The sequence below is a fragment of the Salvelinus fontinalis genome, chromosome 23, assembly GCF_029448725.1.
Source record: "Salvelinus fontinalis isolate EN_2023a chromosome 23, ASM2944872v1, whole genome shotgun sequence".
In the NCBI taxonomy this organism is placed as follows: Eukaryota; Metazoa; Chordata; class Actinopteri; order Salmoniformes; family Salmonidae; genus Salvelinus; species Salvelinus fontinalis.
Genome location: NC_074687.1, coordinates 7,242,048 through 7,257,047, shown reverse-complemented (window position 1 = coordinate 7,257,047; position 15,000 = coordinate 7,242,048). Strand labels below are relative to the sequence as shown.

The window sequence follows — 15,000 nt, the reverse complement described above, 5'->3', positions numbered from 1 at the left end:
TGCACAGACTCTCCTGCACAGCCTCTCCTGCACCGACTCTCCTGCACATACTCTCCTGCACATACTCTCCTGCACCGACTCTCCTGCACATACTCTCCTGCACATACTCTCCTGCACATACTCTCCTGCACAGCCTCTCCTGCACTGACTCTCCTGCACTGACTCTCCTGCACTGACTCTCCTGCACAGACTCTCCTGCACATACTCTCCTGCACAGACTCTCCTGCACAGACTCTCCTGCACAGACTCTCCTGCAAATACTCTCCTGCACAGACTCTCCTGCACAGACTCTCCTGCACATACTCTCCTGCACTGACTCTCCTGCACATACTCTCCTGCACAGACTCTCCTGCAAATACTCTCCTGCAAATACTCTCCTGCACATACTCTCCTGCACAGACTCTCCTGCACAGACTCTCCTGCACAGACTCTCCTGCAAATACTCTCCTGCACTGACTCTCCTGCACATACTCTCCTGCACAGACTCTCCTGCACAGACTCTCCTGCACAGACTCTCCTGCAAATACTCTCCTGCACAGACTCTCCTGCACAGACTCTCCTGCACATACTCTCCTGCACTGACTCTCCTGCACATACTCTCCTGCACAGACTCTCCTGCACAGACTCTCCTGCAAATACTCTCCTGCACAGACTCTCCTGCACAGACTCTCCTGCACATACTCTCCTGCACTGACTCTCCTGCACATACTCTCCTGCACAGACTCTCCTGCAAATACTCTCCTGCACAGACTCTCCTGCAAATACTCTCCTGCACAGACTCTCCTGCACATACTCTCCTGCACTGACTCTCCTGCACATACTCTCCTGCACAGACTCTCCTGCAAATACTCTCCTGCACAGACTCTCCTGCAAATACTCTCCTGCACAGACTCTCCTGCAAATACTCTCCTGCACAGACTCTCCTGCAAATACTCTCCTGCACTGACTGTCTTGCACAGACTTTCCTGCACCGACTCTCCTGCACCGACTCTCCTGCACAGACTCTCCTGCACCGAATCTCCTGCACTGACTCTCCTGCACTGACTCTCCTGCACTGACTGTCTTGCACAGACTCTCCTGCACCGACTCTCCTGCAAATACTCTCCTGCAAATACTCTCCTGCACCGACTCTCCTGCACTGACTCTCCTGCACTGACTCTCCTGCACTGACTGTCTTGCACTGACTCTCCTGCACAGACTCTCCTGCACCGACTCTCCTGCAAATACTCTCCTGCAAATACTCTCCTGCACTGACTGTCTTGCACTGACTCTCCTGCACTGACTCTCCTGCACTGACCCTCCTGCACTGACCCTCCTGCACTGACCCTCCTGCACTGACCCTCCTGCACTGACTCTCCTACACTGACTCTCCTGCACTGACTGTCTTGCACAGACTCTCCTGCACAGCCTCTCCTGCACCGACTCTCCTGCACATACTCTCCTGCACATACTCTCCTGCACAGCCTCTCCTGCTCTGACTCTCCTGCACTGACTCTCCTGCACAGACTCTCCTGCACAGACTCTCCTGCACCGACTCTCCTGCACCGACTCTCCTGCACAGACTCTCCTGCACCGACTCTCCTGCACATACTCTCCTGCACATACTCTCCTGCAAATACTCTCCTGCACAGACTCTCCTGCAAATACTCTCCTGCACAGACTCTCCTGCAAATACTCTCCTGCACAGACTCTCCTGCAAATACTCTCCTGCACATACTCTCCTGCAAATACTCTCCTGCACAGACTCTCCTGCAAATACTCTCCTGCACAGACTCTCCTGCAAATACTCTCCTGCACAGACTCTCCTGCAAACACTCTCCTGCACTGACTGTCTTGCACAGACTTTCCTGCACCGACTCTCCTGCACCGACTCTCCTGCACAGACTCTCCTGCACCGAATCTCCTGCACTGACTCTCCTGCACTGACTCTCCTGCACTGACTGTCTTGCACAGACTCTCCTGCACCGACTCTCCTGCAAATACTCTCCTGCACCGACTCTCCTGCACTGACTCTCCTGCACTGACTCTCCTGCACTGACTGTCTTGCACTGACTCTCCTGCACAGACTCTCCTGCACCAACTCTCCTGCAAATACTCTCCTGCAAATACTCTCCTGCACTGACTGTCTTGCACTGACTCTCCTGCACTGACTCTCCTGCACTGACCCTCCTGCACTGACCCTCCTGCACTGACCCTCCTGCACTGACCCTCCTGCACTGACTCTCCTACACTGACTCTCCTGCACTGACTGTCTTGCACTGACTGTCTTGCACAGACTCTCCTGCACAGCCTCTCCTGCACCGACTCTCCTGCACAGACTCTCCTGCACAGACTCTCCTGCACCGACTCTCCTGCACCGACTCTCCTGCACAGACTCTCCTGCACATACTCTCCTGCACAGACTCTCCTGCACCGACTCTCCTGCACAGACTCTCCTGCACTGACTCTCCTGCACTGACCCTCCTGCACTAACTGTCTTGCACTAACTCTATGCACTCACACTGGATTCTACCCACACACTCACGGATTCTTACACTAATACCTCAACACAAACATACACACATAACATGTACACACATAGATACTGACGCCACACACACACACACTCACACACACATTTTCACTCACCACATACCCTGCTGCTACTGTCTATTATATTTCCTGTTACCTAGTCACTTTAACCCTACCTATATGTACATACTGTAGCTACCTCAATTACATCGTACCTGTCACGTTCCTGACCTGTTTTCTCTTGTTTTATATGTCTTTATTGGTCAGGGCGTGAGTGTTGGGTGGGCAGTCTATGTTTTCTATTTCTATGTGGGGTTTTGTGTTCGGCCTGGTATGATTCTCAATTAGAGACAGGTGTGTATCGTTTGTCTCTGATTGAGAGTCATACTAAGGCAGCCAGGGTTTCACTGGTGTTTTGTGGGTGTTTGTTTCCTGTGTTAGCGTTTGGGCCACACAGGACTGTTGCAGGTTAGTCACGTTTGTTGTTTTGTTAATTTGTAGTGTTTGTTGGTTTGCCATTAAAATCATGAATACCTCCTACTCCGCATCTTGGCCCGATCCATGCTCCTCCTCGTCTGAGGAGGAGAACGACTACGACAACCTTTACAGAAACACCCACCAAACCAGGACCAAGCGGATTGGAGAAGGACGGCAAGAACAAAAGCAATGGAGAGAAGAGGAATGGACATGGGAGCAAATATTCAACGGAGAAGGACCCTGGGCTAAGGTGGGAGAGAATCGCCGCTCTCGGGAGGAGAAGGAGGCAGCCACAGCCCAGGAGCGCTGGTATGAGGAGGCAGCACGTAAGAGAGGCTGGAAGCCCGAGAGGCTCACCCAAAAATTTCTTGGGGGGGGGGCTAAAGGGGAGTGTGGCGAAGCCGGGTTGGTTACTTGAGCCAACTCCCCGGGCTTACCGTGGAGTGAGAGGGCGTCGTACTGGTCAGACACCGGGTTATGCGGTAAAGCGCACGGTGTCCCCAGTACGCGTGCTTAGCCCAGTGCGGGCTATTCCACCTTGCCGCACTGGGAGGGCTAGGTTGGGCATCGAGCCGGATGTCATGAAGCCGGCCCAACGTATCTGGCCTCCAGTACGTCTCCTCGGGCCGGCGTACATGGCACCAGCCTTACAGGTGGTGTCCCCGGTTCGCCTGCATAGCCCAGTGCGGGCTATTCCACCTCGCCGCACTGGCAGGGCTACGGGGACCCTTCAACCTGGTAAGGTTGGAGAGGCTCGGTGCTCAAGAGCGCGTGTCCTCCTTCACGGTCCGGTATATCCGGCGCCACCTTCCCGCCCCAGCCCAGTACCACCAGTGCCTACACCACGCACCAGGCTTCCAGTGCATCACCAGAGCCCTGTTCCTCCTCCCCGCACTCGCCCTGAGGTGCGTGCCCTCAGCCCGGTACCTCCAGTTCCGGCACCACGCATCAGGCCTATAGTGCGTCTCAGCCGGCCAGAGTCTGCCGTCTGCCCAGCGGTGCCTGAACTGCCCGTCTGCCCAGCGGTGCCTGAACTGCCCGTCTGCCCAGCGGAGCCTGAACTGCCCGTCTGCCCAGCGGCGCCTGAGCCGCCCGTCTGCCCAGCGGCGCCTGAGCCGCCCGTCTGCCCAGCGGCGCCTGAGCCATCCGTCTGCCCAGCGCCGTCTGAGCCATCCGTCTGCCCAGCGCCGTCTGAGCCATCCGTCTGCCCAGCGCCGTCTGAGCCATCCGTCTGCCCAGCGCCGTCTGAGCCATCCGTCTGCCCAGCGCCATCTGAGTCATCCGTCTGCCACGAGCCATTAGAGCCGCCCGTCTGTCCCGAGCCAGTAGAGCCGTCCGTCAGTCAGGAGCCGCTAGAGCCGTCCGTCAGTCAGGAGCAGCCAGAGACGCCCGCCAGTCAGGAGCTGCCAGAGACGCCCGCCAGTCAGGAGCCGCCAGAGACGCCAGCCAGTCAGGAGCTGCCAGAGACGCCCGCCAGTCAGGAGCTGCCAGAGACGCTCGCCAGTCAGGAGCTGCTCTCCAGTCATGAGCTGCCCTCCAGTCATGAGCTGCCCTCCAGTCATGAGCTGCCCTCCAGTCATGAGCTGCCCTCCAGTCATGAGCGGCCACTCAGTCCGGAGCTGCCACTCAGTCCGGAGCTGCCGCCCCTTATCCCGGAGCTGCTGCCCCTTATCCCGGAGCTGCTGCCCCTTATCCCGGAGCTGCTGCCCCTTATCCCGGAGCTGCTGCCCCTTATCCCGGAGCTGCTGCCCCTTATCCCGGAGCTGCTGCCCCTTATCCCGGTGCTGGCCCTTATCCCGATGCTGCCACTTCATTTAGGTGGGTTGAGTTGGAGGGTGGTCATTGGGAGGGGGATACGGAAGCGGGGAGTGACTATGGTGGGGTGGGGACTTCGCCCAGAGCCTGAGCCACCACCGTGGTCAGATGCCCACCCAGACCCTCCCCTAGACTTTGTGCTGGTGCGCCCGGAGTTCGCACCTTACGGGGGGGGTTATGTCACGTTCCTGACCTGTTTTCTCTTGTTTTATGTCTTTATTGGTTAGGGCGTGAGTGTTGGGTGGGCAGTCTATGTTTTCTATTTCTATGTGGGGTTTTGTGTTCGGCCTGGTATGATTCTCAATTAGAGACAGGTGTGTATCGTTTGTCTCTGATTGAGAGTCATACTAAGGCAGCCAGGGTTTCACTGGTGTTTTGTGGGTGTTTGTTTCCTGTGTTAGCGTTTGGGCCACACAGGACTGTTGCAGGTTAGTCACGTTTGTTGTTTTGTTAATTTGTAGTGTTTGTTGGTTTGCCATTAAAATCATGAATACCTCCTACTCCGCATCTTGGCCCGATCCATGCTCCTCCTCGTCTGAGGAGGAGAACGACTACGACAACCTTTACAGTACCCCTGCACATCGACTCAGTACTGGTACTCCCTGTATATAGCCATGTTATTTTTACTCGATATTGTTATTCGTTATTCACTGTGTATTTATTCCACTTTGTTTTTCATACTTAATCTTTAACTCTGTTGGAAAAAGTGGTCCAAACAAAAGGTAAAATGCTTCAAGAAAGATAGACACTGGTTTCCAAACCAGCTGGGGTCTTCTCTGATAACACTATTATACTCACACGTGTTCCTTTCATCCCGGGAGTTCCAGACTCACCATACTCTCCCTGGGAAGAGACAAGGGACATTGATGTGATATTAAGGTGATATAGAGAAGATATAGTCATGACATTACTTATTTTTTGTGAATTAAAAAAAAAAACTATTATAATCATGGCAATTGTCATTATTGTGCTCTCCCAAGTAGGGTATCTTAGTGGGTGGGTGATACTCTAAAGGGGGTGTGGTCTGGAGCTGTCACTCACCTTAGGGCCCAGCGGCCCAGCGGGTCCCTCGTGGCCCTGCATGCCCGGGAACCCCATGTTGCCTTGGAGACCAGGAAACCCACGCTCACCCTACAGGAGACACAACAATAGTTAAGCAGAGTTGGTGAAGTTAAAACAGAGGCTGGTCAGGTTCGTGCTTTTCAACATTATGGTTAGGTTTAGCATCCTAATATATATATATATATATACAGTACCAGTCAAAAGTTTCTTATTTTTCTATTTTCTACATTGTAGAATAATAGTGAAGACATCAAAACCATGAAATAGCATATATGGAATCATGTAGTGACCAAAAAAAAGTGTTAAACAAATCAAAATATATTTTACATTTGAGATTCTCAAAGTAGCCACCCATTGCCTTGACGACAGATTTGCACACACTCTCAACCAGCTTCATGAGGTAGTCAACTGGAATGCATATTAATTAACAGGTGTGCCTTGTTAAAAGTTAGTTTGTGGAACTTCTTTCTTTCTTAATGTGTTTGATCCAATCAGTTGTGTTGTGACAAGGAAGAGGTGGTATATAGAAGATAGCCCTATTTGGTAAAAGACCAAGTCCATATTATGGCAAGAACAGCTCAAATAAGCTAAGAGAAACGACAGTCCATCATTACTTTAAGACATGAAGGTCAGTCAACTCGGAACATTTCAAGAACTTTGAAAGTTTCTTCAAGTGCAGTCGCAAAAACCATCAAGCGCTATGATGAAACTGGCTCTCATGAGGACCACCACAGGAAAGGAAGACCCAGAGTTACCTCTGCTGCAGAGGATAAGTTCATTAGAGTTACCGGCCTCAGAAATTGCAGCCCAAATAAATGTTTCACAGAGTTCAAGTAACAGACACATCTCAACATCAACTGTTCAGAGGAGACTGTGTGACTCAGGCCTTCATGGTTGAATTGCTGATTATCTGTGATTTATTTAGAATTCAAGGCACACTTAACCAGCATGGCTACCACAGCATTCTGTAGGGATACGCCATCCCATCTGGTTTGCACTTAGTGGGACTATCATTTGTTTTTCAACAGGACAATGACCCAACACACCTCCAGGCTGTGTAAGGGCTATTTGACCAAGAAGGAGAGTGATGGAGTGCTGCATCAGATGACCTGGCCTCCACAATCACCTGACCTCAACCCAATTGAGATGGTTTGGGATGAGTGTGCAAAGCTGTCATCAAGGCAAAGGGTGGCTACTTTGACACTTTCTTGGTTACTACATGATTCCATATGTGTTATTTCATAGTTTTGATGTCTTCACTATTATCCTACAATGTAGAACATAGTAAAAATAAAGAGAAACCCTTGAATGAGTAGGTGTGTCCAAACTTTTGACTGGTACTGTATATAATCTCAGCAAAAAAAGAAACGTCCCTGTTTCAGGGCCCTGTCTTTCAAAGATAATTCAAAGGATGGCAACAACAACTGCACGAGTTACACCAGGAACCCACAATCCCTCCATCAGTGCTCAGACTGTCCGCAATAGGCTGAGAGAGGCTGGACTGAGGGCTTGTAGGCCTGTTGTAAGGCACGTCCTCACCAGACATCACCGGCAACAACGTCGCCTATGAGCACAAACCCACCGTCGCCGGACCAGACAGGACTGGCAAAAAGTGCTCTTCACTGACGAGTCGCGTTTTTTTCTCACCAGGGGTGATAGTCGGATTCGCATTTATCGTTGGAGGAATAAGCTTTACACCGAGGCCTGTACTATGGAGCGGGATCGATTTGGAGGTGGAGGGTCCGTCATGGTCTGGGGCGGTGTGTCACAGCATCATCAGACTGAGCTTGTTGTCAATGCAGGCAATCTCAACGCTGTGCGTTACAGGGAAGACATCCTCCTCCCTCATGTGGTACCCTTCCTGCAGGCTCATCCTGACATGACCCTCCAGCATGACAATGTCACCAGCAATACTGCTCGTTATGTGCGTGATTTCCTGGAAGACAGGAATGTCTGTGTTCTGCCATGGCCATCGAAGAGCCCGGATCTCAATCCCATTGAGCATGTCTGGGACCTGTTGGATCAGAGGGTGAGGGCTAGGGCCATTCCCCCCAGAAATGTCTGGGAACTTGCAGGTGCCTTGGTGGAAGAGTGGGGTAACATCTCAAAGCAAGAACTGGCAAATCTGGTGCAGTCCATGAGGAGGAGATTCACTGCAGTACTTAATGCAGCTGGTGGCTACACCAGATACTGACTGTTACTTTTGATTTTGACCCCCCCCCCCCCCCCTTTTGTTCAGGGACACATTATTCCATTTCTGTTAGTCACATATCTGCAGAACTTGTTCAGTTTATGTCTCAGTTGTTTTATCTTATGTTCATACAAATATTTACACATGTTAAGTTTGCTGAAAATAAACACAGTTGACAGTGAGAAGACGTTTATTTTTTTGCTGAGTTTTAATGAGACAGTAATAGCTGATTGCTTCATGTGTTCCATCTATCTGCCACCAGATGGAACCACAGTCCTTTCTCAGGCCAGGGTAGTCTTCTCTGATCAACAATGTATATTTACCCTCGATAGCTAATTCTACGTATTGGCCGCTGAGAGATTTTGAAGCCACAAGTCAGCCATATTGGCACTCCTCAGTAGGAGAGGTCCTCCAAATGAAATTCTACAGCTGTTCTATTAAATGTTTCATGGACAAAATGACATGTATTTAAGTATTTCTTTGTTTATACCTTAAGGAAAATGTTTTCAATATTTTGAAATGTTTTGTTTGTATGTTTAGCTGACATAATATAATGTATAAGTGTGCATTAAGGTGTCTGTAATATAATAAATGTGTCAAAAAATAATGTACATATTAACAAATGCATGTCTATAGCTTAAACATGTATTTTTTTACAACGGTGGCGGAGTGCCAAGATAAAGGCAATGTGGATTCAACACAGCGCCCCCTATAGATCATTTGGTGTACAGTGCATTCTGAAAGTATTCAAACCCCTTCACTTTTTCCACATTTGTTACGTTAAAGCCGTATTCTAAAATAGATTAGATAAAAAAATCCTCATCAATCTACACACAATACCCCATAATGACAAAGCGAAAACAGGTTGGTATTTATTTATTTTTTAAATACCTTATTTACATAAGTATTCAGACACTTCGCTATGAGACTCGAAATTGAGCTCAGGTGAATCCTGTTTCCATTGATCATCCTTGAGATGTTTCTAATTCTTGATTGGAGTCTACCTGTGGTAAATTCAATTGATTGGACATGATTTGGATAGGCACACACCTGCCTATATAAGGTCCCACAATTGACAGTGATGTCAGAGAAAAAACCAAGCCATGAGGTCGAAGGAATTGTACGTAGAGCTCCGAGACAAGATTGTGTCGAGGCACAGATCTGGGGAAGGGTACCAAAAAATATCTGCAGCATTTAAGGTCCCCAAGAACACAGTGGCCTCCATCATTCTTAAATGGAAGAAGTTTGGAACCATCAAGACTCTTCCTAGAGCTGGCTGCCTGGTCAAACTGAGCAATGGGGAGAAGGGCCTTGGCCAGGGATGTGACCAAGAACCCGATGGTCACTCTGACAGAGCTCCAGAGTTCCTCTGTGGAGATGGGAGAACCTTCCAGAAGGACAACCATCTCTGTAGCACTCCACCACTCAGGCCTTTATGGTAGTGGCCAGACGGAAGCCACTCTTCAGTAAAAGGCACATGACATGACCATGAGAAACAAGATTCTCTGGTCTGATGAACCCAAGATTGGACTCTTTGGCCTGAATTCCAAGCGTCACGTCTGGAGGAAACCAGGCCCCACTCATCACCTGGCCAATACCATTCCTATGGTGAAGCATCGTGGTGGCAGCATCATGCTGTGGGGATGTTTTTCAGCAGCAGGCACTGGGAGACTAGTCAAGATCGAGGGAAAGATGAACAGATCAAAGTACAGAGATCCTTGATGAAAACCTGCTCCAAAGTGCCCAGGACCTCAGACTGTGGCGAAGATTCACTTTCCAACAGAACAACAACCCTATGCACACAGCCAAGACAACACAGGAGTGGCTTCGGGACAAGTCTCTGAATGTCCTTGAGTGGCCCAGCCAGAGACCATACTTGAACCTGATCGAACATCTCTGGAGAGACCTGAAAATAGGTGTGCAGCAACGCTATCCATCCAACCTGACAGAGCTTGAGATGATCTGCAGAGAAGAATGGGAGAAACTCCACAAATACAGGTGTGCCACGCTTGTAGCGTCATACCCAATAAGACTGGAGGCTGTAATGGCTGTCACTGGTGCTTCAACAAAGTACTGAGTAAAGGGTCTGAATAGTATTTTTATTTTTAATACATTAGCAAACATTTTTGGAAACCTGTTTTTGCATAGTCATTATGTGGTATTGTGTGTAGATTGGTGAGGGGAAAAAACTATTTAATACATTTTCGAATAAGGCTGTAAAGTAACAAAATTTGGAAAAAGTCAAGGGGTCTGAATACTTTCCGAATGCACTGTATATATAGTTGAAGTCGGAAGTTTACATACACCTTACATACACCTTAGCCAAATACATTTAAACTCAGTTTTAAACACTGACATTTAATCCTAGCTTTTTCAGTTCTGCCCACTATAGAATTGAGGTCAGGGCATTGTTATGGCCACTCCAATACCATGACTTTGTTGTCCTTGAGCCATTTTGCCACAACTTTGGAAGTATGCTTGAGGTCATTGTGCATTTGGAAGACCCATTTGTGACCAAGCTTTAACATCCTGACTGATGTCTTGAGATGTTGCTTCGATATTTCCACATAATTTACCCTCCCTCATGATGCCATCTATTTTGTGACGTGCACCAGTCCCTCCTTCAGCAAAGCACCCCCACAACATGATGCTGCCGCCCCCGTGCTTCACGGTTGGGATGGTGTTCTTCGGCTTGCAAGCCTCGCCCTTTTGCATCCAAACATAACGATGGTCATTATGGCCAATTTTTGTTTCATCAGACCAGAGGACATTTCTCCAAAAAGTACGATCTTTGTCCCCATGTGCAGTTGCAAACCGTAGTCTGGCTTTTTTATGGCGGAGCAGTGGCTACTTCCTTACTGAGCGGTCTTTAACCTGTTGGGGATGGGGGCGCTGTTTAGACTATTTATGCTAATGTGGCTAATTTTTTAAACGGCTTCCCACAAAATCCTTGATCGTACAATATGCATATTATTATTATTATTGGATAGAAAACAGTCTATAGTTTCTATAGGAGTTGAAATTTTGTCTCTAAGTGGAACAGAGCCCATTCTACAGCAATTTCCCTGACATGGAGTCAGATTTGAGAAACGTTGGCCACTTTTCTGAAGTCATTTAAACGGGCACTGTCGTTGCTATGACTATACGGACACTTCTTACGTCTTCCCCTGGATGCCTTTACGTGATGACGATTCCAACGGGCTCGATTGCTCGTTCACAGGCACTACAAATGAAAAAAACCTTTAGCTAGCAAGTCTTTTCTTGCTGCGTAACGCGCGTGGAAGACACCGACCCTCTCCTGTTCCAAGCATTAGTTTAGCCTGTTATATTTCTCCGGTCATCTTTTCACTCGTTATAGGAGTTACAAACATCACAAAGTAGTTAATTTAAAGCGTTTTATAGCAATTTATATCCGTTTAGTGCGATTTTGGGACATTTATTTTTGCAACGATGTGAAAAGTTGGGAACGCTTTTCAGTTCATCCCGAACGTAGTTGACATTTCCACATGGCAAGAGGACAGCTTTCCACCAAAAGACGATTTCTCCCAAGAAAGGATCCTTTGCCCAAGATACTGATGGAAGAACAGCTCAAGGTAGGACATTTTTATTATGATAAATCGTGTTTCTGTCGAAACATTTTAGTGGCTTAGGACGCCATGTTTTTTGACGTAGCTTCGCTTGGCGCAAACTGTATTGAAAAGTAAGGATAAATTAAAAAATGTAATAACGCAATTGTATTAAGAATTAAATTGTCTATCAATCCCTGTCCACCCTATATTTTTTAGTCACGTTTATGAGTATTTATGTATAAGAGTAGATCACTGTCTAAGTGGCGCAAGGACAAATTCTGACCAGCTGAGTTACATTTCACATTGTCTAACCATGATTTTGGTGGCTAAATATAAACATTTTCGATCAAACTGTATATGCATGTTGTAATGTGATGTTACAGGAGTGTCATCGGAAGAATTCTGAGAAGGTTAGTGAAAAAATTAATATCTTTTGGCGATGTTGACTTTTATCGCTCACTTTGGCTAGAATCAATGCTGGGCTGCTATGTGCTATGTGCTACGCTAATATAACGATTTATTGTGTTTTCGCTGTAAGACACTTAGAAAATCTGAAATATTGTCTGTATTCACAGGATCTGTGTCTTTCGATTCGTGTATGCTGTGTATTTTTACGAAATGTTTGATGATTAGTAGTTAGGTAAACACGTTGCTCATTGTAATTATTCTAGTCCATTTGTGATGGTGGGTGCAATTGTAAACTATGCCATATACCTGAAATATGCACTTTTTTCTAACAAAACCTATCCCATACCATAAATATGTTATCAGACTGTCATCTAATGAGTTTTTTTGTTGGTTAGGGGCTATAAATATCTTAGTTTAGCCGAATTGGTGATGGCTACTGGTGTTGGTGGACAAATAAAAGATGGTGGAATATGCTAATGTGTTTTTAGGTAATAGATGTACATCTTTACATATTGTGTCTTCCCTGTAAAACATTTTAAAAATCGGAAATGTTGACTGGATTCATAAGATCTGTGTCTTTCATTAGCTGTATTGGACTTTAATGTGTGAAAGTTAAATATTTTAAAAAAATATTTTTTTTGAATTTCGCGGCACTGGTTTTTCAGTGGGGGGGGGGGGGGTGTGCCGCTAGCGCCACGCTGATCCTAGACAGGTTAAGGTTATGACGATATAGGACTCGTTTTACTGTGGATATAGATAATCTTGTACCTGTTTCCTCCAGCATCTTCACAAGGTCCTTTGCTGTTGTTCTGGGATTGATTTGCACTTTTCGCCCCACGTTCATCTCTAGGAGACAGAACGCGTCTCCTTCCTGAGCGGTATGACGGCTGCGTGGTCCCATGGTGTTTATACTTGCATACTATTGTTTGTACAGATGAACGTGGTACCTTGAGGCGTTTGGAAATTGCTCCCAAGGATGAACCAGACTTGTGGAGTTCTACCTTTTTTTTCTGAGGTCTTGGCTGATTTCTTTTGATTTTCCCATGATGTCAAGCAAAGAGGCACTGAGTTTGAAGGTAGGCCTTGAAATACATCCACAGATACACCTCCAATTGACTCAAATTATGTCAATTAGCCTATCAGAAGCCTCTAAAGCCATGACACCATTTTCTGGAAATTTTCCAAGCTGTTTAAAGGCAGTCAACTTAGTGTATGTAAACTTCTGACCCACTGGAATTGTGACACAGTGAATTATAAGTGAAATAATCTGTCTGTAAACAATTACTTGTGTCATGCACAAAGTAGATGTCCTAACCGACTTGCCAAAACTATAGTTTGTTTGCAAGAAATGTGTGGAGTGGTTGAAGAACAAGATTTAATGACTCCAACTTAAGAGTATGTAAACTTCCGACTTCAACTGTATAAATCATTGGCTCTTGCCCATTGAACTACATTCTGAGCTGCCAAGAGTGAAAGACAGGGAACTAGAAGGGAGAGGAAGCATGGGAAAAAAGTGGTATTTGGAGCCCTTTTTGTGTCTGTCTTTCTTAAGGCGTCAGCATGCTTGGGGTCGGCTGACCACGCTCCCCTAAACGACCTACGCTTGAAAAACGGGAAAAAAGTGTCATTAGTACAGTTTATCTACACTTTCTCAAAATAGTCAGAATAAATCTAAGAAATCTGTCATTCTGACGTTTTTGTAGAAGAAATCTTAGTCGCTCAATCTTCCATCTAACTAAGATGTTTTGTACAGTGTTTCTCAAGTGATTTTTTTGTAGTTGTTGCATGAATACGATTCGTTTCTCATTGAATCACAGCACATAATTGAAGAATCCCCACTGTTGACCAATCACTGACAAAGGGGCGTAGACTTTTAAAATGTTGTGTGCAAGAACAGCCTTATCGAAAACCAAAATGAACAAAAACGTCACAAAATGCAATCATAATACATGGACTGTTCTGTTTTGAATGGGAAGCTGATGCCTTTACTCTCTCGCCCTGCTGCCTCTTTCTTCTACCTCCATCCCTCCATTCCTAAAGCTCACAAACATAACGTTCTGGGCCATGGCAACCAGGACACTGGCTGGTTGCCAAGGGAACAGAACCCCGTCGTGGGTGACAGGAAGTGACATCATCATAGTGAACATATGCAGGGAGAATTGAAACAGCAGTTGATTTGCTAGTCTTCAACACCTTTCAACAGAGACTGGGACATGAGGTATGACCTCACCAGGCTCAGCCTGTCAGTCAGTCAGTACAGGCCTGGCTCCAGAGAACACACAGCACACAGTAGTCCTTTGTGAACAATCTCTGTCTGGCTACTGTTTCTTGAACACAGATAAGACACTGTTGCTAGGTTCTAATGTGTGTGAGAAAATACACATAGAGTAGCAACGCAATTGTTGTTTTCTGAGCTCCCTGAGAAGGTGCTGCTGTCATTGTGTCCTTGTTACTGGAAGATAACAAAGGCTGTGTCTGTAGATCTTCTTAGAAACGTTTAACCACAATTAGAAACACTGCATGATTGCTGGATTTACTTTTACAGTGTATTACTGTTTCAAGAGTGGATTAGAGATTGTTTGGTCCGGTAGGAATGCCGCTCTCAGCCCAGCTGTGTGTCCGGACATGCTCTAATTCCGCCTGATTCCAGTCCGTCTCCATCCTGATCCCTGCTCCGTGTTGGCCCTCTGCTCCTCTGTTTTACAGCCAGGACTACTAAGCCCCACTGGGCTGACCCCTGACCCCTAACCCCTAACCCGGAACCCACAAACAATGCTCTGCCACGCCCCTTTGAGCCTATCAGGGATTCTGGACTGTTATGAAGTTCTGAAATCTGTAGTTTCTTGGTGGGGATCTTAAAGAGAGTAGGTGAGAGAAGACAACCAATATGAAACTGGTAGACAATGAGCGACTGATGGGTAGAATGCTCACCTTTGCTCCTTTCACTCCACTGCAGTCACATTTTCC

At 47.1% G+C, this 15,000-nt stretch overlaps 1 protein-coding gene across 1 annotated transcript in view; it reads right to left on the bottom strand.

Moving 5' to 3' along the window:
• LOC129820794 (collagen alpha-1(IV) chain-like) overlaps positions 1–15,000 on the bottom strand; it is a gene marked incomplete in the record, with an annotated part of 100,811 nt that overhangs the window by 29,383 nt on the left and 56,428 nt on the right. Inside the window, 3 exon segments of the mRNA XM_055877762.1 lie at positions 5,602–5,646; positions 5,845–5,934; positions 14,965–15,000. Of these exon segments, the coding sequence (XP_055733737.1) occupies positions 5,602–5,646; positions 5,845–5,934; positions 14,965–15,000 (171 nt within the window).